Raw genomic sequence first — 27,983 nt, 5'->3', positions numbered from 1 at the left:
ACCGCTTTCTTCATTCCATAAATATTTAGTAGCGCCTCTGCTGGGTCAGGTCTTGAGGGTGCCAGGAGCACAGGCGAATGCAGGACACACGCAGGGAGGCCCCCAGTGTCGCCCCTGCATGCAGCACCAGCCACCGGCGTGGGCCCAGCCGGAGAGGAAAGGCCACAATCATTAACACGGTTCTACGAAATCCTTTGTGGTGGCCCCCGAGAAAGCAGAGATTGCAAAACCCATCTCTGGTTTCCAAAACACAAGGACCTCGGAAATTATAAGACATTAAAATAAAGCTTCTGGCAAAGGACTCTTGTTCTAGTTGCAGATTTGACAGTAGATCAAAAACAGAATTGCTCCTGAAAGCTCAGGCTCAAGTTTATTGTCTGAGGCAGGCCCAGCCCCCAGCACCCCGGCAGCTGGCGGCTAGGACCCCAGGTCGAATCCACAAAGGGTCCAGGGCCCCTTCCCCTGATTACCCCTGGTCCCCAACCACTTCGTCCCTTAAGGGCCCCTGGGGACATGCCCGAAGCCTCAGACTTTATGTGGGGGCACAAGTCTGCGCCTTCAGTTAATAACCCACAGCTGCTGGGAGTCAGAAACCGCGCGGCCCCGGGTCGGATATTGGGTGCATTCAGTCGTGAAGCAAACGGCTCCCGCACAGCCAGCTGGGTCTGGGAACAGGGGAGGCATTTCTCCGACGGGGGCATTTGAGAAGAGCCTTGCGGCTGTGAACGCTACCTGTCCCCGCGCCCTCACGTTCCCTCCGTAGGACGGGACCACGGCTAGCTCTGGAGGTGACAGTGTCAGGGATCCTGAGTCTGCGCCTCCTGCTAGGGGACCCATGTGCAGATTCGGATTTGGCTCACCCAAGTCGGGTGGCTCAGCCGCATCTGATGGCCGCGGGGTCCTCGCCCATCAGGAGTGCTAATGAAGGGTGGGGAGCCCAGCTCAGCCTGTTAGCACGCTGGAGGGTGTGGGAGGCCCTGGGGAGCAGACCGCCGAGAGGCGCGCACGTCCGAGGTCCTGGCCCGGGTGCTGGGGGGTGAGCGCCAGGGACGGCAGAAGGCAAAGCAGCAACGCCGCCAATTCTTTTCAGGCTACTTTCTCGTCTCCACCCAGAGCCAGTGACGTTCCGAGTCGCTCATCCTCGGGGGGGGGCAGCCTGGCCGCTACCACCTGAGCTCGGGGGCCACGTGCTGGCCGTGGAGCTCCTGCAGGCGCAGCAGCAGCTCCTCCAAGTTCTCCCTGGTTGCGGCCGACAGGGCGACGACGCTCTGGCCCAGGCGGGCCCGCAGCTGGGGCAGAGCGGCTCTGGCCTGAGGGAGGTCGATCTTATTTGCCACGACCACATGGGGTCGCTCGGACAGGCCGGCTTCGTACTTCTCGAGCTCGGACTTCAGGTCCTCCACCTGAGTCCACGGTTCCGGCTCCGAAAGATCCACGACGAACAAGAGGAAGCGGCAGCGCTCGATGTGCCTGAGGAAGGTGCTCCCCAGGCCCCGGTTCTGGTGCGCACCCCGGATGATGCCTGGGATGTCGGCCACTGCAGGGGAGACAGAGCACAGGGACTGGGAGGGCAGGCCTGGCTCCCTGTGGGCCCGGGTGCCGAGCTCCGAGGTTTGCAAGGAGCACCTTGAAAGGGACGCCGTCAGGCCACCCGCCACCCCGGGCACTTCTGCCCTCAGCTTTGCAGAGGCTCTGAAGGATGTGGGTGACAGGCTTGCTGGCCGGCCGGCCTAATAAGGAATATTTATCATGGGCTGGCCTCTGGCTTTAAAAATGGTTCAGAAAAGGGGAAAGCGGTTTCCTGTAAACTTAAAAACTGGATTACTGATGGAAATTATTACAGAGTACTCTGCAAATATAAAGTGCTATATGAGCAGCATCAGCAGCAGGCTTACTATTTTTAATGGGTACATTATCTTCTGGGAAAAAGTTTTCTTCTCTCAAAATGGTACAGGGAAGCTTTTCAAGTCACATGTCATCTCCAGGACAGAGACCGGGAGCGGGAAGAGACCAGAGGAGGCAGGACTTCCTCTGGTTTGAAACTGATACATCAGTTCCTGAACCCAGCCAACAGAGGCCTGGGGCTGGGGCGGGAAGCGAGTCTAGAACCTAATTTTCATACAGAACTACAATGCTCCATTTTGGGTGGGAAGCTCTTCAACAGTTACATAATTCCTGTCCTGACGCCATCTCAGGCCAACCTTTGGAGAGAATCATGGAAGTTCTACCTGCTATTTGCTGGTGGTCCTCACAGTGAACAATCCCCACGTGGGGCTTTAAGGTTGTGAACGGGTAGGAAGCCACAGCAGGTCTCGCGTTCGAAATGGCCCGGAGAAGCGAGGACTTCCCTGCATTGGGGAACCCCACCTGGAGGAAAGGTAAACACACCTTGCCACCTTGGAGCGCCTGGGCCTGGCCAAGGTCGGGGAGCAGGGACGCACGAGAGCACGGGCTCCTAAGTGCGCGCACAGGGGCCTCCCTGGGAGGAACGGTGCCACCAAGCTGTGGCTCACATCCAGGCTGGAGGCACGCTTCGGCACCAGGGCCGGATTTTCTATAGCTCTGCCCTAAAAATGCCACCTCCTTCCTCCCGCCGCCAGATGATACCCACCATCCCAGCGTGGGCCACCGTCTTGAGCTCCAGGAAGAGGACGCGTTCCTGACCAGGCTGTCCGGGGGTGCAAGTCACAGGTGCGCGGTTATCATTGGCCAGGAAAAAGCGGTTACCTTTTCCTCCTGCCCCGCCCAGCGCAGCGATGTACTCCTTGCCCGGGCACCATAGGTCAGCCACGACTTCCCTTCCCTCCTTCACTAATGTGCCCACGGGGACCTGAAAATAATAAGGGGCTTACAGCAGAGCAGACATGTGGAGCAGAGTGGACCCAGTGCTGGTATCCGCGTTGGGAAGAAGGGTGCGGAGCAGAGGGGAGGGGCGCCACCAGGCTCCCCCTTCACAGAGCTACGAAGCACGAGGAGAAAGGTCCTGGTCTTCAAAGGGACTTCATGGGGCTGTGACACTCCCTGCAACCTGCATAAATGTCTTTTCCAAATAGCGTTTCTCAAACGTTAGGGTGGACAGAAGCATTTGGAAAACACTTGGGATAGTCTGAGAGGAGCAGAGTCTCCACTCCCAGAGATGCCCCGAGAGGGTTGGGACAGAGAAACAGCGGGCCCCTGGGGTCCCGCTTTTTAAATACAATGATTTCGTTATTTTTGAACAGGTCATACATGTACACGGGATAAAATGAGCACCAAGTGTCACCCCGGGGCTTTGCTTCATGGAGGGTGGCTGCGTGGCCAAGCCAGGCACCCCAGTACCTGGGAAGCAGGCCGTAGTGGGCTCTGCAGCCTTCAGCTCACCCGGATGTAGAGGAGGGCACCACTGCGCCCGGAGCAGTTCTTCCTGCCGCCGGCCTCTCCGTGGGAGCCCTGGTACCGCGACAGCACTGAGGACAGCGACTTGACTTGCTGGTCAGCTGCGAGTTAGAGCAAGGACCTTCACCCTCCTTGGGTTAAAAGCAGAACTGCCTGTGCGCTGTCCATTTAAGGACACGGGGAACGCACAGGGAAACATGGCGTGAAGTCACGGCACAAGTGACCCAACTGGCAACGTGATTTTTTAGAAAGCGAAGTTCTCATTTTAAGAAAATACAGTTTCTGAAAAAGTCAAACCCACCATGCCATCACCAATGTAACAACAGTTCTACTTTATCGTGTTGTGACTGTTGACTGCGTTTGCCGGTTTACCTAGCACTTGTGCCCCAAGTGTTCAGTGTGACCAACAGCCCCCCAGCGCGCATGGGGAGAGGAACACGGACCCTGCCCTCTGCACACTGGCCTAGAACGCTGGAGTCCCTGAGCGTAAACGAGCTTTTGTGTTCCTGAAACTTAACAAAACCCACCACGGAAGTTGGTTTAGGGGCGTTATTTAAATGTGAACATCCATATAATTTAATAAAAATGATGTCTATCCATTGATTTCTGAATTCAAATTCCCACGAGAAGAGGGAAAGTCCCCGCCCCAAAGGCGAGCAGACAGCGCTCCTCCCCCAGCCGCCCCTTGCAGCACGTGCCTCTCAGGACGACGTGGCCACCGTTGCCTCCGTCACCGCCGTCTGGGCCTCCGAACTCCTTCCGGGGCTCACTGTGGAAACAGCTCACCCCGTCGCCTCCACGGCCCCCGCGGACGAGCACTCGGCGATGGTCCACAAAATGTCTTTTCTGCAGAGAGCACAGCGCGCCCGGTCATCACCCACACCGCAGTCCTTTCAGGGACCAAGCAGCCATGTGACATGTACCTTTTGTATCTATGACAGGTTTTAAAACGAGAAGTTAGTGATACTAAGTTGCTAATCTCGCCTACAAGTGTAAGAAAGAGTACCCACAAGCCACTAATGTTTGTAGACAAGCGTCAGTCAACAAGCTGGATGTGAAAAGTGGTCAGTGTGGAACACATGCTTGGATAAGAAAGGCAACCGAAAGAAAACAGGAGCTGTTTTAGTAAATGCTCCTTAAATAAAGAATCTTTCCATCTTTTCTCAAATAGAAACACGTTACTGAAACCCCAGGTCCTCGCTCCTGGAAAGACGCAATAATGAATGGGAGTCCTCGGTGGGCCATGAGGCTTCCGACTCAGGAAGTGACTGAAGCGGGCCGTGTTCACAACAGCAATGCGGATAGAACCCCTGGTCTCAGAGGAAGTTCCTCTCTGGGCCCCTCAGGGAGGCATACTGTAGCTACAGAATGAGGACTGACCAAGTAGTTTCACATTTAATAAACTGAGCTCATCCTACAAGGTCAGCTCTCCGAGGCGCCGGGGTTCCAGGGGCGGGTGTGCGACCGCTAGCAAGGAGCCCACCTGCCTGCTGCATGCGTGGGCACAGACAGCCCCTCTGCCAGGACCCAGCGCGTCTGCATTTCTATCCATTACTCCATAAGCAGATCTTTTTTTTTTTAATACACAAGTATTTTAAGATTCTCTGGCACCACCACATGGAAAAACCATGAATTATTATTTCAAAAACTCAATGTCTAATTTTGCTATATGCCAACTTCATCGACATCAACCTGATGGGAAAAAAGCACAACTGGTGAGCATTCTAGGGGAGGAGAAACTTGGATCGAATTTTTACCATCTGGGGGAGACAGGACCCCCATGGAACGTTAAGCCACGTGGCCGGCAAAGACCGCCACTGTGAGCAGCGAAGTGCCCACAGGGCGACACTGTTTGCCCTGACAATGCTGAGCTGGACACCCCCCCCACACAGGAGAAAGTGAAGTGGGTCATATACACTTATTTTCTTGAATTTAATCAAAGATCATTCATGGTTTCAATACAAGGTTTTGATAAACAGAACGAAGAGTGGGTAAGGCTTAAAGAAACTATGAAACTGAAGGCCTAGTCCTCCCCTCCCCCGATGTTTTAAATTAAGAAATATTCATACATATACTTAAGAACGTACCTGGCGCCCACGTCAGACACGTGGGCGAGTGATAAAGAAGCACACACGCGCCCCTCCCAGCTCAAGGGAAGGTACCTGGCTGGTGCCTCTGGAGCCCCCGGCGCCCTCCCTGGTCTTCGCGGGGCTCACGAGTGCTGGGGGCTCGGCACACACAGGCCCTTGCCCCATTCCATCCCTTCCATCACACACTCAGAATGAATGAACAGGATGCTGTTCAAAACAACGCCCTGTGTCTTCTGAGGGGGGAATGGGGGCAGGTGTCCTTCAAGGTCAGAAACCTCACCAGTTTTTTCTCGGAGAGCAGTTTCTTCCTGGGGGGTTCCTGGTGCTTGGCGCAGTCTGCACAGCTGGCTGAGAGCAGCCTGGGAGGAGTGGGCCACAGGCGGACCCGAGTCCAGCGACCCACGCCCCCCAGCACCATCCGCGGTCCTACCGAGAGAAGCCTTGAAGGCACCATGGCTCCCTAACAAAAATCAAATTGGCAAAATCAGACACTTGGTTTAAACCTGCAGTCAAACAGAAACCGAAGGACGGGGCCCGTGCACTGCACTGTCTCTAGGTGCGGCTGTCAAACATACAAACGGACCGATGACCAGGACTTCCTTCTGGCACGCACCACTTTCAGCTCCGAGCCAGCAAGGCTCACCTGCTCTCATCAGCCTCTGTGTCACTTGGGAGCAAGATGTGTGTAAAGAGAAGTTAAGCCGTTAAATTCCTCTAACACTGGATATGCTCTTCTGTGGCTTTTCAAATATCTGACCGATGAAAACATTAACAAGAAAATCTGAGCCTCCGATAAAAATTTCTTAAAACATCCAGTTACTCAAATGTTAATGGGTTAGTTTGTGCCATTTAAAACTAGTCTAACTGGAAGGTGGTGAGAATACTGAGTATGGAGTGTGGTGGTTATGCCCCCTTTGCCCCTCATCCCCAGTGTAAGCCAGGGGGCACCCTTCCACGTGCGACCCCACTCTGCGCATTCGTCAGAGGGACAGGGCTGGGAGGACAGGGCCAGTTAATCCCCATGAACAGGCCGCCCGTGGGCATGCTGAGTGAATGTGAGCCACTTCTTGACTAGGAGATGCTCACACCGTTACCTATTCATTCAACAGCCCGTAACAGCTACACATCCTGCAGGCGCCAAGGGCAGACGGGAGGCAGTCCGGGACCTGGCCCTCCAGGGGGGTGACAGCCCTTCTCCCTTTGCTGTGAGCGCCTCATACCTACCCACTCTCAGATGCCCCCGCTGTGTGGGCACACGGGTGCCCCACAAAGGAAACTAGGTAGGCTTTCCTCCCATTTCTGGGTATGAAATGTATATGCAGGTAGGAATATAAATGTATACGTAATGTTTAAAAAATCATTATAAATACAAATTAAAAAAAATCATTTGAGGCCACCATGTGTGTAACACAGCAGGAAAAAAAACAGAATTTGCTTTTTCCTTAGAAGTCCCTCATGTGTGTCTCTGCTCCACATCCTGTGCTCCACTTGGAAGGGAAACACATCCTTGGTGGGAATTTTTCTCTTAGTAAGGCACTAAAAAGTTGCGCTGGAAACAGTCGCAGTTATGGAAAAGCAGGAATACGGGGTGCAGGGCTCTCTTCTTCCCCAATCACCTGCAGGGAAGCTGCCAACCTGACTCCCCGCGCCCCACCCCGAACACCCCATGTGTGCTCCCTGCGCCCAAGGGCGTCCCCTACGGAGCAGCCGGGCGACCTCTGCAAAGCAGGCTGCCAGCCACGCTCACAGCCCCTCCGCGTGGCTCTTCAGCCTCCTTAGCCTGGAACACTCTTCAGCCTTTCCTTGGCTCTCGTGCCCGTGACACCTGCAAGGCCACAGGCCAGGCGTCTTGCAGCACGTCTGTGTCCCCATTTGACTGATGTCCCCTCCCCTCATGACAAGAATGTCCCACAGCCCCACCCAGGCTGGGTTTCCTTGGTCCCTTCCTGATGCGCTCCGAGCTCCAACCCTCGGGGTCCCTGCTGGTTTCCCCCTTCCCCCTAAGCTTCCCATTTATTCATTCCCATGGGCTTGTGCTTCTTTATTCAGTGAGCCTCACTCTGTTATTTACTTATTTTTGATGTTCAAATGGTCTCCAGTTTGGCCAGTGGCAGCCCATCAATCTCAGAGCATTTCCCTGCTTCGTGACACAAAATGTTCTGGGCTCACTTTGTACTCTCCCCAGGTGACCCTGACATCAGCCTTTATGGGATTCAGAAGCCCCTCTATGTGCTGGGCATGCTCTGGGCTCCTGGGGCGTCGCTGCTTGCAGGCTCAGTGGGGACCCAGAGAGCAGACAAAGGTACACACACCTACACACAATATTCACCCCCACCGTCACTGCTACGCCCGTCCACCCACAACTAGAGAGCAGCATCTGTCGAAAACCATGAGTTCCTACCTATGTGCCCAATTCCACACCACAGGATTCATGCTAATTTTCTCCTTCTGTCTTGACAACCCCATTCGGACTGCCAGAATCCTGGCTTCCAACATCTTCGACATGTTTGTTTATTGGCTCAGTCCCCACACAGTAGCCAAACCTTCCTCCACACAGGTGCTCTCCTCCCAGCGCCATGCTGGCTGCCCCTCTGCGGGGAAACCCTCCTGTTATCTTTCTGTAAATGTATTGTTTTAAAGTAAACTTTTATTTGGGAACTATTTATTTATTTTTGAGAGAGAGAGAGAGAGAGAGAGAGAGAGAGAGAGAGAGCAAGCATGTGCATGCGTGCAAGGGCGGGGCAGAGGGAGAGAATCCCAAGCAGGTGCCAGCGTGGAGCCTGACGCAGGACTTGCTCTCAAGACCCCGAGATCATGACCTGAGCCAAAACCAAGAGTCGGAGCTTACCTGACTGAGCCACCCAGGCGCCCCTATTTGGTAATGACTTTGGATTTACAAAAAAGGTGAAAGATATTCCCATATACCTCTTAGCCAGTTTCCCCTAATATCAGCATCTTCCATGACCTGGGTCCATTTGTCAAAACTAAAAAAACAGCTTTGGTACTTTCATTAAACTCCAGATGGCGTTTGAATTTCACCAGTTTCCCCACTAACATCTCTCTCTCTTTTCCAGAGCCAGATCCAGGCTCCCACATTGCATTAAGCCATCCTGGAATGCTGTCTTTAATCTCCTGAAAGAGCCCTGTGCCCAGCATCACACACCCAGTGAGAATACCCTTCAGGAAGGGAGGCAAAACACGACAAGCTCAGATGGTGGAAAAGCAGATGTCGTCACCAATCTACCGGCTCTACAAGAAATGCTCGAGAAAGTTCTTCAGGTGAAGAAAAATGGCACCAGAGGGAAACCAAGATCTTTGGCAATGGAGGACAGCAACAGCAATGGTAAATGCACAGGACTACCTATTTTTCTGGCAAGAGCTTATTTTTTTTAAAGACTTATTTATTTATTTAAGAGAGGGAGTGAGCACGCACGGGACGGGGTGGCTGACGGAGAGAGAGAATCTCAAGCAGACTCCCCGCTGAGTACAGAGCCTGATGCCCAATCCCATGACCCTGAGATCAGGACCTGAGCCGAAATCAGGAGTCGGACGCTTAACCCACTGAGCCACCCAGATGCCCCAAGAGTTAAATTATGTAAGATTATAGCAAGAAAGACTGATTTATAATATTGCCCAGTGGGTCTTCAACGCAGGCAGAGGTCCTCCACGTGAACACGTAAGATCAGGAGATTAAAGGGACGGCGTGGGGGCCAGTGGCCCGCGGCGTGGCACGGTCTCAGCTCAGCGGGTGAAGACAGGCTGCGGGGCGGGCGCACTGTAAGCGCCAGAGCACCACGGCCACGCAGCAGAGTCAGCCAGAGAGCAGCGAACAGGGGACGGGGGACGCTTGGAAACCACGCTCGCACTTCAGAAGGACGGGACAAACAGAACACAAACAGTACCGTAGCGTCCCGTGAGTGAACCAGGCGAGGGAAGACACAGCAGCAGCTCATCAGGAAGACCGAGCAGCTACAGACGTGCACGGCGGGCACTTCAAAGTACATCAAGCAAAATGTGACAGAATTAACGGGAGAAACAGACCATTCCACAAGGACAGGAGGGATTTCAGTGCCGCTCCCTCAGGAAGTGACCAAAAAGTAGCTGAAAACCAAACAAGCAAACAACCGAAAGCAGTAAAAATGCAGAAAGTCTGAACAATCATACCCACAGTCTGGACCTGACATTCACAGAACAGTGTGCCCATTCGTGTAAAGTAAGAGTCACTGCCAGGTGTGAGGATGATTATCACAGAGTGTGTCCTCTAACTACACCAGGACTGCAGTGGGTAAGGATCAAGAACCTAAGGAAACCCCAATTACATGGAAATTAAACAACACTGTTCTGAATAATCTGACATCAAACAAGAAATGAGAGAATATCTTGAACGGCACAGGAAGGAGCGCACAGGGACCACAGCTCCTGGGGCTCTGAGGGCGCACACCAGCCAAGAAGGAAGACCTAACCTCAGGGAGCTGAGATCAGGAAACCAGAGAACGAAGAGCAAAGCAGAAGGAAGGAAATAATATAGAGCAGAAATAAACAGGACCCAACAATAACAGGGATGGAAAAGACCCGTTGGAAAGATACACAGAGCGGACAAACCTTGGGTCAGCCTGATCAAGAAAATAGTGAACACACATCACCAGTGTCAAGAATTTAAAAGAGTTTTCAGAACAAACCGTACAGATGTGAAATGGGTAAGAGAACGCCATGAACAACGTTTTGCCAACAAATTCAACAACTTGTGTGAAATGGACAAATTTCTTGAAAAACGCCAACTTACCAAATAGACACAAAAAGAAAGCCTAAACAGCACTGTATCTACTAAAAAAGTGAAACTTTTTTTTTAAAAGATTTATTTGACAGAGAAAGAGACAGCGAGAGAGGGAACACAAGCAGGGGGAGGGGCAGGGGGAAAAGCAGGCTTCCCGCGGAGCAGGGAGCCCGATGTGAGGCTCGATCCCAGGACCCCGGGACCATGACCTGAGCCGAAGGCAGACGCTTAACGACTGAGCCACCCAGGCGCCCCAAAAGTGAAACTTCTTATGAGAGAATATTTCCCAAAAGACGACTCTGGACTCACACTATTTCCCCTGCAGATTCTAAAGAGCATTCAAGGAAAAAATAGCAGCAATCTTACAGAAACTTCTTCAGAAAACGGAAGTGAGGTTACTACCCAACTCACTGTATAAGGCTCATGAGACCCCAAACCAAAACCTGTTATTGCTGACCAAGAAAATCACAGTCCGACATCCCTGGTGTATACAGATGCAAAGAGTCCTTCACAAAACAGTGTCCAGCTGGGCCTGTGCCATGCCAGGGCCAAGGAGAAGACTCTTGGAAGACAGGCTTTCTCGAAGGTCCCACCCCACCTCCCATGGGCAATCATGCACGTCTGACAAGCGCCAGAAGCCATTCACTATCAGGAAAATGAGATGCTGCAGCAGACGAGGAACGGGCGGGCACATCTCCAAAGATACAGGGCATCCACAGAAGGCCGACACTGCCTGGAGACTGAACTGTTCTCCATCCCGAGATGGAGAAAGGATGGCTATGCTCCCCACTCTGTGCAACCCGGTCTTGAAAACACTGCAGTAGGAATTGAAAAAAAAAAAAGGAGGGGGGGGAGGTAGGCAGAAGATAGGATTGTTTCCACAGAAAATCCCAGGAAAATCTATAAAACAATGATTAAAATTAATAAATGGATTAACCAAGGTTGCAGGTTACAAGGTTAATACACGAAAATCACTTGCATTCTTATACACTCCCAGCAAACTAGAAAATGAAATTAAGAAAACAATCAAGACCTCTGCCTCATTACCTGCAAAATGCTGCTGACCTGAATATTTTTTAGGGATTACCTCAGGTCCTCATAAGAACTGTGTAAAGGAAGTACTTATATTTCTCCCACTCTGCAGGTGAGGAGGTGAAGTGACTCACCCGAGGCCTGAGCTATCAGACGGGAGGCGGCAGGAGTGGAGTGTGAAACAAGTAAACTCAGCCATCATTGCTACCAACACACCCACGGCTCAGCCCGCTGCAGAGCCACGCTGCCCACCCAACCGCGTGGACACCAGGCACAGGGCACCAGTGACATGAAACTGGAGGACAGTCCATCGCACAGGTCACCCCTGTAGAGCCAGCCAGAGACCAAAGCTCTGAATCCTGCCCAAGTGGGAGTACTTCCTTCTTCCCACCCTTGTGTGTGTGTGGAAAAGCCGGCTGAAGGCTGAAGGCAGGGCCGAGTGACAGGGCCCTCCCCCTGCCAAGCAAACAAGCTTGACTTTGAGTCACACTGCCGCTTGGTCTGTTTTCCTTCTAATGCCATGCCTGCACTGCCCTGTGAGGCAGCCCCTAGCCACATGGGGCTAAGTTTAAATTCATTAAAAATTTGAAAACGTAAAAATCCTGTTCCTCAGTCACACAAGCCCGGTTTCAAGTGTTCACAGTCACATGTGGCCATTGGGTCCCATACTGGACATGCCATTTCCACCACTGCAGAAAGTCCTATTGGACAGCACTGGTCTATACCGTCAACTCAGAAAAGTGAGCTCAAATTCCTCCTGGGAGCATCCGTCTACGGGGCCCGTTCAGCAGATACAAAGGCCAGAGAGCGGTGAAAGCCCAGGGTCCGGGGTCCAGGGTCCAGCGGACCTCACAATTACAGGATGGGGCGTTTAAAAATGCTGGGAAGGGGGCGCCCGGGCGGCTCGGTCGGTTAAGCGTCCGATTCTTGATCACAGCTCAAGTCTTGGTCTCAGGGTCGTGAGTTCAAGCCCCACAATGGGCTCCACGCTGGTGTGTAAACCTACTTTAAAGTAAATAAATATATAATAAATAAAAATGCTGGAAAGGCACTCGGCACAGGGCACGGCTCCACTTTAGACAATATTTCTTTGCTCTATAAAGGGTTAAGCTCCATCCCACTGGTCCGCAGACGTTACTATTTGCCAGGAACCTCTTCCAAATCGTAAAATTTATTCCTTACAACCACCCGGGAGCGGGTATGTGTGTTTGCTCTTGCAGACCGCCTTCCACCCTGCTGGGGTGCAGCAGCCCGCCCTGGAGAACCACCCTCTGGCCAAGCCTGGAGGGAGGAGCCGGAGGGCTGCCCTGAGGTCCCTGCAGGGGAGGAACCGCTCGCTACCGCACCCTCCCCTCCGTGTCCTCCCCTACGCAGGGGTGCAGGCAACTCCGCCATCACCAGCTCCCAGCGAAAGCACCGAGTCAGTTGCTGGCCTGCATCTTCCCTCTTAAGCCGTGCCTTCGTCGTGGGACGGTGCCGTCGGACTCCCGACCCTTCCCTTTTTTCTGAACCCCCACTTTGGGGCGGCGTGGCCGACGACTCGGGTCAGACCGCAGCGCCCGCGGGCCTGTCCGGCGGGGCGGCACCGGGGCTCGGAGGGTCGGGAGGAGAGCCGCGCTCCGCTCCGCTCCAACAGCCCTGCCCGCGGCACGCCCGCACCTGCACAGCCGGCCTCCCGCGCAGCGGAACGTGCCCCCTCGAGACGCGGCCGGAGGGCAGGCCGCGGGGACCGTCGCGGGCCCCGGGCCGCGTCCCTCTGCGTCCGCCGCCGCGTGCGCAAGCCGCAGCCGGCCGGGAGCAAGCCCGCCTCGCCCGCACGCCGCCGCCGCCGCCAACAAGACTTCATTGCCGTGCACCGAGCGGCCCCCGAGGCGGGGCGCGCCAGGCCGCACGCCGCTGCCCCGCCCCCTGCGCCGGAGCCCCAGGCTCGCCCGCGCCGAGCCCACCCGCGGCGCTCACAGGGCCGCGCGCCGGCCCCCTCCTCAGCGGGCCCTCGCCCTCCCGCACCCCGAGCCGCGGCGCCCTCGCCCGCACGCACCCCTTCGCAAGGATACGTCCCTTCCGGCGCCTGGACCGGGCCACCAGATCACTTCCGGGGCGCGCGGCCGCGCCTGCGCAGGGCCCGCCCAGACCGCGGGAGCGGAAGACGCGGCCAAGGCCCCGCCCACGCCATCGGCCCCGTCCGGGTAACTGGCTCCCCCTGCGAGGAGGTGCCGCTTTGGAGGCCCTGGTCCCCTCGGTCAGACAGACGCCCGCCACGCGGGTCAGGCAACCGCCTCCGCCGTCAGACACCGGCCGCCCCCATGAGACAGATACCCGCAGCTCTCGCCCCGCCCCGTCAGACAGCCGCCTCCCCCATCAGACAGACAGCGTAGCCTGGTCAGACGGACACCTGCCTCCCCCATCAGACACCGGCTGCCCCTGTCGGACAGACAGCTGCCTCCCCCATCAGACACCGGCTGCCCCTGTCGGACAGACACCCGCAGCCTGGTCAGCTGCGGCACCCATCAGACGGACACCTGCCTCCCCCATCAGACACCGGCTGCCCCTGTCGGACAGACACCTGCCTCCCCCATCAGACACCGGCTGCCCCTGTCGGACAGACAGCTGCCTCCCCCATCAGACACCGGCTGCCCCTGTCGGACAGACACCCGCAGCCTGGTCAGCTGCGGCACCCATCAGACGGACACCTGCCTCCCCCATCAGACACCGGCTGCCCCTGTCGGACAGACACCCGCAGCCTGGTCAGCTGCGGCACCCATCAGACGGACACCTGCCTCCCCCATCAGACACCGGCTGCCCCTGTCGGACAGACACCTGCCTCCCCCATCAGACACCGGCTGCCCGTCGGACACCTGCCTCCCCCATCAGACACCGGCTGCCCCTGTAGGACAGACACCTGCCTCCCCCATCAGACACCGGCTGCCCCTGTCGGACAGACACCTGCCTCCCCCATCAGACACCGGCTGCCCCTGTCGGACAGACACCTGCCTCCCCCATCAGACACCGGCTGCCCCTGTCGGACAGACACCTGCCTCCCCCATCAGACACCGGCTGCCCCTGTCGGACAGACACCTGCCTCCCCCATCAGACACCGGCTGCCCCTGTCGGACAGACACCCGCAGCCTGGTCAGCTGCGGCACCCATCAGACGGACACCTGCCTCCCCCATCAGACACCGGCTGCCCCTGTCGGACAGACACCTGCCTCCCCCATCAGACACCGGCTGCCCGTCGGACACCTGCCTCCCCCATCAGACACCGGCTGCCCCTGTAGGACAGACACCTGCCTCCCCCATCAGACACCGGCTGCCCCTGTCGGACAGACACCTGCCTCCCCCATCAGACACCGGCTGCCCCTGTCGGACAGACACCTGCCTCCCCCATCAGACACCGGCTGCCCCTGTCGGACAGACACCCGCCTCCCCATCAGACACCGGCTGCCCCTGTCGGACACCTGCCTCCCCCATCAGACACCGGCTGCCCCTGTCGGACAGACACCTGCCTCCCCCATCAGACACCGGCTGCCCCTGTCGGACAGACACCTGCCTCCCCCATCAGACACCGGCTGTCCCTGTCGGACAGCTGTCACTGTCGTCAGACACACACCCACCTCCCCTGCCAGACGCTGGCTGTCCCCAAGACAGCTGCAGCCCTCGTCAGACACACCTGCGGCCCGCATCAGATAGCCGCCTCCCCCATCAGACACCAGCTGTCCCTGTCAGTCACCACCATCGTCAGACACACACCTACCTCCGCCATCAGATAGCTGCTGCCCCCCCGCGGATAGACACCCACCTCCCCCGTCAGACACTGGCTGTCCCCGGTCAGCACCCGCCTCCCCCATCAGATGGACGCCCGCTGCCCCCTCCATGATCAGCTGCTGGTCCACTGGTCTGAACACAAAGCACAGAAACTCCCTAGTTAGGGTGGTTTTGAAGAACCGGTTTATTCATACATTACACCAAATCATAAGCAATTTATGGGCGCCAAACTCTGACTGGAAAAAAATGAACTGATAGGATGTTTTTCAGGAAATGTACTGTGCTCACAAATAAGACGAATCTGACCTGTTCAATTAATAGAAATGAAGGAAGAGCTCCACAAATCTAAAGGGGAACAGCAGCAGCGGTGCCACACTCGGAGCACCTGCTCGCACAAACACTGGCAGGACCGGGGGCCGCGAGCACCGGGGGCCATCCGGCAGCCCGAGTCCCAGTCCACCACGCACCAGGGCAAGGCTCTGCAGCCGCTGTGAGTTTGTCAGCACTTCTGGACACCATGGGCATGTCTCAAATCCACGACCTGCTGGCGGTCAGGGACATCTCAGGAAGAATGAGCGCCAACGTCCAGGTCTTCTTTGCACGTCCACTGGCCTTCTGTGGAAGCAGTCATAGAAAACAAAGCACCATCGACCACACTGCACAAACAACTCACTTTAGCCTAAGCTTTTGCAAACATATTACAGAAGAGAAGATATAATATCTTTAATGAAAAAGAATTGCTGGCATCACTTTTCCCCCACAACATTACATAAAAATGGACAACACGTTAAATAAACATTCTGTTATTAATCATTAAATATATTAATACCAAAAATCATGTATAAATTAGGAAATAAATGTACAAACTATTTCACAAAGTGCTTTTTAAAATATATACACAACATTCAAGAAATTCTTAATGTAAGACATTTCAGATTGAAGTTTTGGGATAAGTTCAAGTGTCCTTTTCTTTCAAAAAGTATTAATACAGCACTTAAAAAAACCACACACACACACACAAAAGGCATATTTGCAGATTGGCAAGGAATAAAACGACTTTCACAGTTATCTAAAATGTTTAACATTTTCAATGGGGAATTTTAGTCCCCTGATGAGTTTGCAAATTAGCTCTATGAAAACTGCCAAGAAAGAACAGAAGCGAGGGAGACACCTCCCTAAATGAAATTGCTAATGTCTATGTCATTTAGCAATTAAGAACTCTCATTTCAGAATTTAATATAGATACGTATTTTTAAGCCCTTACCAGTGTCAAGAGTTTTTAAAACCCATATGCCTCTAAGATAAACACTCCTATCCCAGTGCTTGTGTGATTCTGTCCCCACAGAAGAGGGGAAAATATCCTAGAATAGAACTGGTACTAGTCTGGGGCAATCTTTAATCTGAGCCTCGGTTCTTCATCAGTAAAATGGGAACAGTAATTGCCCCCATATTTCCCAGTGTGCACTGTCAGGATTCATTCAAGCAACAAAACAAAACAAAAACAACATAAAATACCTCATAAACTGTAAACTATTCAACAGCTCTGGATAAAGAACTACTTTAGACTTTTAAAACATTTCTGAAACTTATCAATTTAAAAAATCATCTTCAGTAGACCCGATATATCAAGAATTGGATTTTTTATTTATTTTCTTGGTTGTTCTTAGAAGCATGTCAGCATTTATCCAAAGATGTGTTTAAAGTATTCATGTGGGTATTACTGTCCAGGGAGAAGTTGAAAGAATGTCTGTATTACTAATTAGTGAAATACAGAGTTTTTCCTTTGACTATACTTTCCCAAGTGAGCTGTCTTTAATGTTTGTGTAGCATTTAAATGGGATTTAATGTCCTAGGAATGTAAATTTACTCAAATTTTCCCATATAAAACCTTTCCTTTTCATTAGGAAGAACACAGTAAAATTTGTGGGATTCTTTTTAAAAATAAGATCTGAATTTCAGATATCTCTAAAAGAAAAGGAACGCTTGCTTGGAGATCTGAACAAGTAGGTCCTGGAAGAAATAATATAAAACAAACAACTTGCCAACTGTTTGGAAAACTTGGTATAAATATTTTAAGTTATCAATTTAGAATTGGGCATATCAAATATCCAAATCCCGTAAGTGACCATCAGATAAACAAGGGCCAACGGCAGCCATTTCAGAGAACTACCCTCTTTCCTTCCTTGGGTTAGGCTAATTGTATGTTTATGTGGAATATAATAATTGATCCCTCTTTACTTTTTAGTACAAACACATAGGACATTTTGGATAAACATAATTGGCGAGAGACACAGGTAATGTGCGAGCTCTGGGAATGACTGTTCACAGCCTCTCCGAATGAAACACATTTATCCCTTTCATTGTGTAACAGAAACTGACCCAAAACATAGAAGATGGCTTCCCCCCATGGAGGCACAGGAAGAGGCAGCCATCCAGGGGCTGTGGCGTGTGTCCAGCTGCGGTGTAGCCAGAAAAAGACAAGTTTACAACCCACATTCCGACAAGTGTGTGAGGAGAGTCAGACCTGAGGCCCATTTATGTGAACACACGGACTATGGCATCTTGTAGCTGTGTCCCATTCCTGGGCACAGAATACTCTGATGACAAGAGGACCCCTAAAACTAGCTAGAAACATCAAGGAGGGGGACAAAAAAAAGACAACCTCCCCATTGTATGGACATACAATACTATACACAGCACCAGATATGTCACACCATCAATGCGCTGTCTCTCGCCAGCAGTGCATGCTTGGCATCATACCCAGCATGAAATGTGCACGCTTCACATGCAGACGCTGTCTGGGGCCGAAGGGCAACCAAGAGGTCAGAGTTCATCAGAACTATCACCAGCCCGACCAGCCCTGGAGGGACATATGCCACCGCAAGGCTCTAAGAAGAGCGCTTTTTCCTTACTGCTGGTAATTTCCATACTGGCCCTGCAAGAGACCAAAACACGTGTTACGCTTCCACAGTCACGAGTAAAAGTGTAAGACGGACCCCTCCCCACCAAACCCAGGATTAGGGATGGAAGGAGGTATGAAAAGCAAGCAAGCAAACAGCTCTTCCCCCTGGGTTTCTGAAGGCCATCCGTCCAAGCCTGTGGCTGACTGAGATCAGAAGGTCAGCGAGGCCCCTCACCAGCTCCTCCCAGTAAGGCCCCCCAAGGGGTCAGCAGCAGGGGTGGACACAAACTCGGGCTGGGACCCTGAGGTCAGAGCCACTCAGCCAGCCATGTCTGACCCAGGTGAGCAAACGTGTAGAGGTAATTTCTAAAAGCCTCACCGGCTCAGAGAACTAACATTCTGGAAGGGAGCCTGGCAGCCCATTCGTTCACGCATGACTCCGAGTGACCCCGAGAGAAACCTTTGTCATGTCTCCACAGACATGCTGGGTCTTGCCTGCTCATAGCCATAAGGCCGCTGCTGCTGGGCCGACGGGCCTGTCTGAGATGCTCTGTAGCTTCCGTACTGCTGGCCTTGTCCTTGCTGGTAGCCGGAGTACTGCGAGGCGGCTCCCTGGGCAGGCCCTGAGGACACACAGCAGCACCGTGAGAAGCACCCACGGCGTCCCCCGGCCCTCCGGGAGTGCCTGAAGCACCCACCCCGGTCCTCCTCAACCTGCGGTCCACGCAGCGCAAGCACAGCGAGTGTGTGGGCAAGGCTGCCCGCGGGTCCCGTCTGGCCCGGGCCGGTCTCCAGCACACCTGCGCTGGCTTCCTGGCAGCGGCGTGTCCGCCACGATGGTCGCTGCAAACCCGTGAGTTAAGCATCACAGCAGCTGCTGCTCGCGTGCGGGAGAGAGGCGGTGGGCATTCCTGTGGAAACTAAGGTGAAGGCCTTGGAAAGAACTGATAAAGGCCAAATAATTTTTCAAACAATGCTATTTAATGAGTCATGGTTGCAACGGGTTGAACAAGAATCTTAAACTGTGGCTTTCCTTCCTCCTATGTACCACCGTCCCCAGTGAGCTCAGCAAGACACCTCACGTGTCTTGGGGGCGCCCAGCCTGCCACCTTATTTTTTCAAAAGCCTCCCAGGTGGTCCTGAGGTACGAAGGCAGAGCCCTGCTGCCCCCGACAAGCTCCTGCAGAGGGGCATGCGGCTTATGGAAGGAACGGGGCCCAGCTCTGCATAGGTGAGTGAATGTAGGTTTATACTTACATTCAACTGTTTCAGGTACAGACACACGGATGTTCTATGAACACTCCCAGAACTCACTCCTTTGATGAACTAATCCCATACTCATTCAGGTCATAAGAACGGCTTCTACCGTGTATTCTGAATGCTAGCCGTCTGCCAGGCCATCATGTGGCGGCAACCTTAGGCAGCTGTCCTCCTGTGATGGCAGCATCTAGAAGCACACCGCCCCCCCCCCCCGGGGGGGCACCTTGGGTTCTGGGGAGCGCAGCCCACGTGCATCTCAGGAGCGGGTTAGGACTCGGGGAGAGCCTCGTGTGGTCTGGGCTCTCAGCAGACACGACCCACAGGCCAGGGGTCGGGGCTGCACTGTGTCAGGTGGACCTGCCTAGGGGGATGAGGCCCACAGAGGACTGGGCAGATGTGCAGGCTACCATCCTGAGCCTGCATTCTGCCAAATCTCCAGTGGACGGGGCTCTCCCCTTGTTGCTTGCTAGAGCCCAAAAAGCTCCCTCTGTCCACTTCTCTGTCCGATGGGCCTGGAGAACAATGCTTGTTGGCGGGCTCCGCGGCAGAGTCTGTGAAGGCCTGCTGGCCCCTTCGCACTTTAGGGAATCCTCACGGGGTGAACAAAAGCCAGCGAGTGGGCCAGCCCTTCTGGAAGCTGCTGCCAGACTAACCCATACGTGGACCGTCTCAAGTGACCGTGTGGGAATGGCTCAGAAAACGCCCACCCGCACCCAGCTCTTGGTCCCTAATGCAGTGCTCCCATCGGAGAACCCAGAGGTCCTGTGAGACATGCTGCTTCTAGGGCTAGAGCATGGAGAGCATCATCGTCCCAGAGAATAAGGAAATGCTCAAAAACAAAAGGACGGGAGCATGTCAAAGGGCCTGGAAGAGCTCCAGCTCCCAAGAGGCAAAGCTGGACAATGTGAACCAAACAGACAAGTTGGAAATATAACCCAATGTGTAAAATTAAGATCTATCAATACATATTAATAAGTGATTAATAACTTATCACTAATTAATTACTCTGCCTTACAGAGAATTCCAAACAGTCTACGTAGACAATTCCTGCTTGAGTGTGGGCTGCACTCAGCGGCTGGTTTCCAAAGATTAGGAAAGAAGAGGAAGAAGGGATAACTTGATGGTGGGGGCACCAGTCAGGGTCAACATCACGGGTAAGTCATGTTGATGTGGGATGAGAAGAACACGCCCCCCACGTGGTCTTTCCAAAGCCCACAGCCCAGTCTCATCCTGAGAAAAACCTCAGACAAGTCCAACCTGAGGATGTCCTACAAAGCACCTGCCCGGTCTTGCTGACGACCGCCAAGGTCCAGAAGGACAAGGATTTCCCAGAGGTGGTCCCAGCCCAGGGGAGCCTAAGATGTGAAACTAAATGTCATGGGGGACCCCAGGTGGGCCCTGGGACAGAAAAGGACACTCAGGGCACGCAAGTGAGATCTGAGTAAACTGTGAGTTCAGCCCCCGGCAGCGTGCCGCTGTTAGTCTCTGAATTGGGACAACGGCACTGTGGTGGGATGAGGTGCTGTCCACACAGCTCTGCTGGAAAATTAAGTGTACTAAGCGCCCTCAGCACGAACGGCAGCGTGACCGTGTGTGGGGCCCTGTGCGGGAAGGCGCCTCCCCCTTACCGTAGCCTTGCTGCTGCCCGGGGTAGCTCTGCTGGTTGGGGTACTGCTGCTGGTACCCCGCCTGCTGCTGGGCTGTGCCCTGCTGGTACCCCGCCTGCTGCTGGCTGTACTGCGAGTTTCCTGTGGAGGGAAGGAGACACATGGTGCGTCTCTGGAGACGGAGACAGCTCCTCACGACGTGGATCCCTTGGAAAACCCCTGGACCAGCTCAATTGCTTCGGGATCGTCTCTTTTCCGCAACAAATCGAATATGAAGATACAGCCAAAATGAAACAGTTAATACAATTTAAGGCTAATACAAGAGTTTTGGGTTGAACTGTGCCCCCCAGAAAGGTACGCTGAAGTCCACACCTCACATACCTGTGCATGTGGTCTTATTTAGAATAGGGTCTTTGCAGATGCAAATGGTTCAGAGCACGTTGTACTGGACTAGAATGAGCCTTCTTATCAGAAGAGGGACATTTGGACACAAACACGGCGAGAAAGCCACATGACAACCGAAGCAGAGAGTAAAGTAACGTGCCTACGAGCCAAGGACACCAGGACCGCTGGGGCTACCAGAAGCTGGGAGAGGGGTCTGGGGCGGACCATCCAGCTGAGCCCCCAGAAGGACCAACCCTGCTGACGCTTGGAGCTCAGACCTCTGGCCTCCAGAGCCGAGAGACTGATTTCTGTTGCACTCAGCGCCCCCATCTGCGACACCTTCCACACAGCCCTAGGCCCCAGGACGGCCGTGAAGCAGGCCCAAAGCAGCAACTCTGAAGGAAGCACGTTTCAGCCTCTGATCAACAATGGTTTTACTTGCGAAAAGAACACAGTAACAGAACCTGTAGACAGCTAAAAACACACCACTGAAAATGGAGCTAAAGGGCATCATGCAGTATGGGAGAGGGAACGGAGACACCCTTAGGGTCCTGGATTGAGAATCAGTACAGATCAGTGACCCCTAGTATGTTCTACATGCGCACCCTCTTGGTGTTTACTCCTGCAGATTTATTCTACCGATAGGCTGGTAGGTGAACTGGTAAGAAATACGGTCTCACTAGTAAGGATAACCGTAGCTGCAGTTCTGGACCGTGACAGCAGGCCCCCGTGCGTCCCAAGCAGGTGACGAGTACCCCGTGCACTTCCCTTACCACCGTGAGATAAGCACTGCTGTGCACCCACTGTACAGATGGGGGACACTGAGGCGCACCACCTGGCTGCCCAGCGGCCAGCACTCAAACCCGGAGGCCAACAGCCCAGGACGGCCCCAGGGCCTCCAGAAGGGAAACTGAGGGACGTTTCAGTCCCGTGGCTGATGGACACGCTGAGGTGAGCGGCAGCTACCAGGACACTCCTCAGAGACCACTTACTCTAAGCTCATGTGTCCACACAGCTCGGAAGGACTCCGGAAGTTTCAGGACACACTCATTTTAGTGGCAAACGTGCACGCCAGGTACAACGTTCCAGCTCAGACCCGTACCAGGCTTTTCCTTTGACTTTAGGAAACCGGTGCCACAAAGGATTTTTTTTTAAAGGCATATGTTTACCCACATATATTTTAAAAGTTTACTTATTTAAGAAATTTCTACAGCCAACATGGGGCTCGAAGTCACGGCCCCAAGATCAAGAGCCACACGTTCCACCGACTAGCCGGTGAGGCATCCCCAAAATGCCTTAATTCTTATTTCCAAAAATCTAGCCAGCCAGCATCCATGCCCAAAGCCTCATTTTGGAAGAAAGCTGACAGTAAGAAACCTGGTTGAGGAGAGCAGTGAGGGCATCACCGCATCAGCACCGAGTGTTAACGGCAGTACTAACAACCACTCTCAAGTCTTCCTACAAAGTTGTCTTGATGCAGGTCTCAAGAGCTGCCGTTTTAGACGCGGTGTGGGTATTAAGTTCCACTCACGGTTTTCAAAACACCTTTACAAAAAGACCAACTTAAGTCTAGTTTCATTTTCTTTTGAAAAGGCCTTTGTTCCTCAACTGTGCCAAGTGCACCGGCTTTAATTTGTCGTAAGTTCAGTCCTGAATCTGTGAAAGACCCAGTTCTCCAGCAGGAGGGGTGTGGGGGGGACCAGGGGCCTTCACTCGCCTGCAACACCCCACAGCAGACGAATGGCCGGTCCAGAAATGGCAACCCCCTTCTCTGTGGGGGAATCCATCGCAGACCCCGTGGACCCCGAGGCCGAGGGCAGAGCCACAGCCTGCACGCGCCGTGTGCTCTCCTCCGCACGCACACACGCATGCACCCGTGGTCCAGGGTCAGTGATGACCTGGGCACAGCCAGGGAGTGTCGGTAACCGCGGAGGACACAGGACAGCTATCAGGCTGTCGGTGATGAAAGTTGTGTGAATGTGGCCTCTGGCTCGGAAAACAGCTTCTCGTCCTGTGCTCACCCTCCCGTGACAGGTGAGGACGGGATGAAGCGACGTGAGCGACGCGGGCGGGTGACGTGGCGCGGGGGTGCCCCTGGCCTTCTGACCCTGCGCCAGGGGGACCCTGTCACTGAGACTGCGGGAAGCCAGACTGAGAATGGGGGAGGGGACTATTACAGCTGGCTCTTTCTTTCTTTTAATCAAAACTTGTCCCAGAGCCTGGGTGGCTCAGTCGTTAAGCGTCTGCCTTCGGCTCAGGTCATGATCTCAGTGTCCTGGGATCGAGCCCCACATCTGGCTCCCTGCTCGGTGGGAAGCCTGCTTCTCCCTCTCCCTCTGCTGCTCCCCCTGCTTGTGTTCCCTCTCTCGCTGTCTCTCTGTCAAAGAAATAAAATCTTAAAAACCACACACACACAAGCAGATCCTGGAGACGTAGTTTTTAAGGAGCAGCCTTACCGAGAGCTATGGGTTTGCTGTAAAGGCTTGTACCCTCCACGGGAACTTGAACTGCAGCCACGAGGAAGAGCAAGCGCACCAGCACTCTGACTCCAGGGCGAGCCCCCCCTGCGGATCCTGCACACCCACCGCGTCTCCGCAGGTGCTCCTTGCTCCCCGCCCCGGGAGGCCCTGAGCTCTGAGGGCTCCTTCCTCCCAGCCCTTCCTTCCAGCCGGTGCAGTTGCCGCAGGGCGGCGCGGACCCCGGTGCATGGTGTGTATCTTAGCTGACGAGGGCGGCAGAGACACGGTGGGGTTCTCCAGGGCTTCAGATGTTCCAGTCTGAGTATTCTCAGCCTTCTAGCCCCTTTTGCTTTTTATATGGTAATCAATAAAGGAGTTCATTCACATGCACCTGCCCAGCTGCAGCCTGGCACACAGTAGGTGTGCAATCAATGTTAGCGAGGATGCCTCTGAGAACCAAAGCTCTGCTCCCACATACCACGGAAAACCTTCCCTTCGCCAGAGTCAAACCCAGTAGAAAGGGGGCCCGCATGAGGAACGTGGACACAAAACAGTCACGGGAACCAGCGACCTATCGGTTCACAGACGCATTCGATAAAAACTACTTCTCGAAACAAGGATGTGCCTCAGGGACACGTGCGGGCTGATCCAGGAAGAGTCGCTGTCCCTGCTTTTCTGAATGTTCACCCACAGGTGGGGAACCGGTCTCATGGGGCAAGACCCTGGGGACACCCAAGACGACAGCGCTGTGACCACGGGGCTCGGGGGCGTGGATGGTCTGCACGGCCACAAGGTCAGGCTACTTGGATTTTCAGGGACAGCCAGTAATGTTTAATATTTTTAAATTTAACTTCTGCACAGGCAGATAGGTTCATGTGACTGAGAAATGTAAAAGTGAATGCAGCCCCCCCTTCAAGAGGTTCAGGGAAGAAGGCTACCTCCAGCCCTGCCGGGTCCCCAGCCCCGTCCCCCACCCACTGCCATTCCTACTGGTGTCCTGGGAATCTTTCCAGAATTTGTTTAGGGGGTGCACGTGCAAACAGGTATGGTCTCACACACAGGCAGCACCTCTGACACCCTGGTCCTCGGCACCTGGCCTGAGCACCTGGCACAATCCAGGAGAATCGGCCACAGCAGCCCACAGGGAGCTCTGCTGCTTTTAACAGACACAGTGACCGGTGGGCACGTCACGGTGGATGCAGGCTCCGTCCAGTCTTTGCTACTGCAAACCTCACAGTGACGAAGTGCAACAGGATGCCCAAGCGTCCGCGGCGTGCTCGGCAGGGCCCCTGACGGTGACCTGGGTCTGTCTGGCTCAGTCGGCCCCTCATTCCCTGATCCTGCCCGGCTTGGCCTACCGTGCCCTGGCCCCTTCTTGGCACCGGCCCTCTGTACGCCAGCGCCCTCTCATTCCGGGGGACCACACAGGGCTCCTGTCAGATGCCACCTCCCGTGAAAACCCCAGCACCAGCCACCTGTGCTCCACAAGGCTCCGCATCCTGCTGTGGGATTAACGTGATTCCTGGACACGTCTTTATTCTGGCTTCCTTCCATCCCCTCATTGTTTCCACTCGACACCCTCCACCTCCGCGGGGCCACAGGCCACTCATGCACATCTGTCTTCTCAAAGCACACCACCATCCACCTCTCACACAAGACCTGGCAGTGCCACCCACTGTGGGGTGACCTGGCCTCGTAACACAAGTCTGGGGAGTCCCAAGTAGGGGTCCAATTATCAAGATGGAACAAAACGCTTCCAGATTCAGGAGGAAACCATGCCATCTGCCACACTTGCCTTAGAAGAGGTTACTAAGTGTTCTGGCAAACTTTCCATCAATCACGGAAGGCAAGAACGTGTAACCCAAAAATGAAGGTATAAAAATGTGCACTTCGAAGTTCAAAAGGCACATCCTGAGCTTGTCTTCGGGGCAATGGTTTCTGCCTCGGACCCTCACTTGGACAAAGCAGTGCTGGAGGTAAGCAGAGGCCCCTCCTGGTGGGGAAGGCTGAGCACTGGCATCCAGGGAGGGGGGGAGAGGGCAGGGCTGATGGAGGAGCGCTTGTAGGGAGAAGCTCCAGATGGCCCCGGGGTGGTGCACCTCTTCCCGGTAGGCTGAGAACAGCAGTGCAGACACCTGAGCACGCCAAACTCTACCTTTTACACACTGAATTGTATTTAAAATGGCCCAGACACACAGGTTTTTAGCCACGTAGGGCTCCCCTGCTTGGTGTACCTGGTTAAATGTCACCAGCAGCTGCTAGCTACAGGCGGCGGGTCAGTGCCCTGCAGCAATGGGCCGCTGGGCCGGAGCCAGGCTGCTGAGTGCTCTCCCCAGCACAGGAGCACTCCCCCCGGGATGTCCCCTCTGGAGCGTGGCCCCTGGCCGCAGCCTCTCCACAGGTCTCCCGCTGTGAGGGGCGCCCCCTCACGCGCCCTGTCCAAGCACCATCCAGGGAGGCTGCTTGGGTTCTGCTGCCCGGCACGGGCACATCACATCAGTCTGAGGTCCCTTGAACCTCCTGTACGCATGTCAGTAACATGGGCCGGCCAGCACAGTCAAGCACCGCAAAGTTGCCATCAGGCCAGTGTCCTGTCTCGGGAACGGTCTGAGGGGAGGGGATGTGATGCACACAGAGAATGTTTGCTGACACCCGTCTTCCACAGTGGACGCTGAGATGGAAAGCAGCCTAGGTTTGACTGGAGAAGAACAGTATTTGGGGTAACCGTGTGGATGGGGGAAGGGCCAAGGTGGTCACAGGTGGGGTCAGAGTTTACTGTGGTCGTCAACAGAAAGCAAGAGCAAGGAAAGGTGTGGTGACTGAGAAGGCGGGAAGAAAGCGTCACCTGTTCACTACGAGTGGCCAACACTTAATCAGTTCCTAAGAATAATAAGGAACATCGAATTACCCACAAATAATTTCACTTTGAGATGGCTGGTATGTTTTGGTTCTCTCGTTCTATATCCATTATCAGGCTTCAAATCCAGCCAGGGGTGACAGCCAGGTCACTGCACCAGCTTTGGGAACAGGAGGGGCCAACATAGGCAGCTGCTGGGGTCGGGGGAAGACCTGCCTCACTGGGTGACTGCACCAGACACAGGCCATCTCGGGGTCTCAGAGCCAGACTCCCCGCGACAAGAAGGCTGGGTCTGAGCCATGTCAGCGAGTGGTACCCAAACGTGGGGACATGGGAAGCCATTGCTGGGAAACACTTGTAACTGACCCCAGCACAGCCTTCTGGGCGATTCTCCTGTAGTCTCCAAATGTCCTATAATCTCCTAACATTGTAACTAAAAAACAAAACTGTGCGTTTAAAACCATATGGCAGTTCTTCAAATAATTAAGCACAGAATCACCCTATGATCCATAACTCTACTCCTGGGCGTTAACACAAAGGAAATGAAAGCAGGGACTCAAAGACAGATCTGCACACCCACGCTGCCAGCAGCAGGATTCACAACAGCCAAGAGATAGAAGTGACTCAAAAGTGTCCGTTGACAGTTGAATGGCTGAGCAAACCATGGTGCATCCACACAACAGAGTACAATTCTGCCTCGAAAAGGGAGTCCTGACACCTGCTACCACACACACGAACTCAAGGATGTCACGCCCCAGCGACACAGGCCGGTCAGAATGACAAACATGTAGGGTCCCACTTACGTAAGGACCTAGGCTCATCACATGCACGGACAGACAGGAGAGCAGTGGGTGCTGGGGGCGGCCCGGGAGCCAGGGTCTGACGGGGGCGAGTTCTGGAGACGGACGATGTGGATGCATTTCATGCTACTCAACTATACACTCAGAAATGGTTTCAATGGCAAATTTTGTTGTATTTTTAGTGTAACTCTTTTAAAAAGCCACCCAAAACATGTGGATTCACAAGCTGCCTGCCCATCTCATGTACCTTGCTCGTGTTTCCTTCCCCGGGGGCCCTGCTACCAACCCTCACACCGTGCCCACTTCTGACGCCCGGACCGGGAAGCCAGGGCTGAGCCCGCTGCCTATGACTTTAAGGTTTTCTCTTCTCTTGGGGTCTCCCAAGGACAGGGGGAAGTACCTTTGCTCTCCGGGGACCCTGCCGAGAAGCGGATGTGCAGATTTCTCCCCAGTTGTGTGTGCTGACCTCACGCTGGAGGCCGGACGGTGGCACAGGTGGGAGTCTTTGCAGCGGGGGAAACAGGTGCGTGCCAGTCACGGGCTTTCTGTTGCTACGGCCGGCCTCTCTCCTCACTGCCTCACGCCACCTCTGCCGGACAGCCCCCAGGGCAGCACCACTGAGGAATGCCGGGGTAGGGGTGGCGGCTGCTGCAGGCTTTATCTGGCCAGCAGGTGTTGGAA

At 54.3% G+C, this 27,983-nt stretch overlaps 2 protein-coding genes across 11 annotated transcripts in view; both read right to left on the bottom strand.

The window, feature by feature from the left end:
* Positions 1-7: 7 nt before the first annotated feature.
* MTG2 (mitochondrial ribosome associated GTPase 2) lies at positions 8-13,338 on the bottom strand. Of its 7 annotated transcripts, XM_035728882.1 has the most exons (9): positions 13,310-13,332; positions 11,287-12,273; positions 5,746-5,925; positions 4,299-4,307; positions 4,074-4,221; positions 3,361-3,476; positions 2,612-2,830; positions 2,229-2,367; positions 8-1,537 (listed from the first exon to the last, which is right to left on the bottom strand). In XM_035728882.1, exons 3-9 carry the CDS (start codon positions 5,917-5,919, stop codon positions 1,164-1,166), a joined length of 1,179 nt encoding a protein of 392 aa, XP_035584775.1. In that variant the 5' UTR covers positions 5,920-5,925; positions 11,287-12,273; positions 13,310-13,332; the 3' UTR covers positions 8-1,163. The 7 variants fall into 7 exon arrangements, with proteins under 7 accessions (XP_035584775.1, XP_027477913.1, XP_027477911.1 ...); XM_027622112.1 differs by lacking the exon at positions 11,287-12,273 and having other exon boundaries at positions 13,310-13,338; XM_027622110.1 differs by lacking the exon at positions 13,310-13,332 and having other exon boundaries at positions 11,406-12,723.
* Positions 13,339-15,179: 1,841 nt separating this feature from the next.
* The window catches only part of SS18L1 (SS18L1 subunit of BAF chromatin remodeling complex), a 29,140-nt gene continuing 16,336 nt past the window's right edge, over positions 15,180-27,983 (bottom strand). For 2 of the 4 annotated variants that reach the window (XM_027622159.1, XM_027622161.1), the window contains 3 exons: positions 20,824-20,943; positions 18,431-18,558; positions 15,180-17,968 (listed from right to left, as the gene is read on the bottom strand). In XM_027622159.1, coding sequence (XP_027477960.1) covers positions 17,942-17,968; positions 18,431-18,558; positions 20,824-20,943 — 275 coding nt within the window. In that variant the 3' untranslated portion in view covers positions 15,180-17,941. Of the gene's footprint in view, positions 17,969-18,430; positions 18,559-18,735; positions 20,944-23,537; positions 27,806-27,983 lie in introns of those variants that run through there. The other 2 variants (XR_003524652.2, XM_027622160.2) reach the window with 2 other exon arrangements.

Source organism: Zalophus californianus, chromosome 8 (assembly GCF_009762305.2).
Source record: "Zalophus californianus isolate mZalCal1 chromosome 8, mZalCal1.pri.v2, whole genome shotgun sequence".
NCBI classification, from domain to species: Eukaryota; Metazoa; Chordata; class Mammalia; order Carnivora; family Otariidae; genus Zalophus; species Zalophus californianus.
Note: the sequence above shows the minus strand (reverse complement) of the source record. Positions and strands in the feature narration are given on the sequence as shown.

Coding starts and splice junctions, on each gene's coding strand:
- MTG2 (XM_027622112.1), bottom strand. CDS start 5,919: ATGGTGCCTTCAAGGCTTCTCTCGGTAGGACCGCGGATGGTGCTGGGG. Junction 2,831..3,360: donor GTGCCCTCCTCTACATCCGG/GTGAGCTGAAGG, acceptor TATTATTTTCAG/GTCCCCGTGGGCACATTAGT. Junction 1,538..2,228: donor GGACCACCAGCAAATAGCAG/GTAGAACTTCCA, acceptor TCTCCCCTGCAG/TGGCCGACATCCCAGGCATC.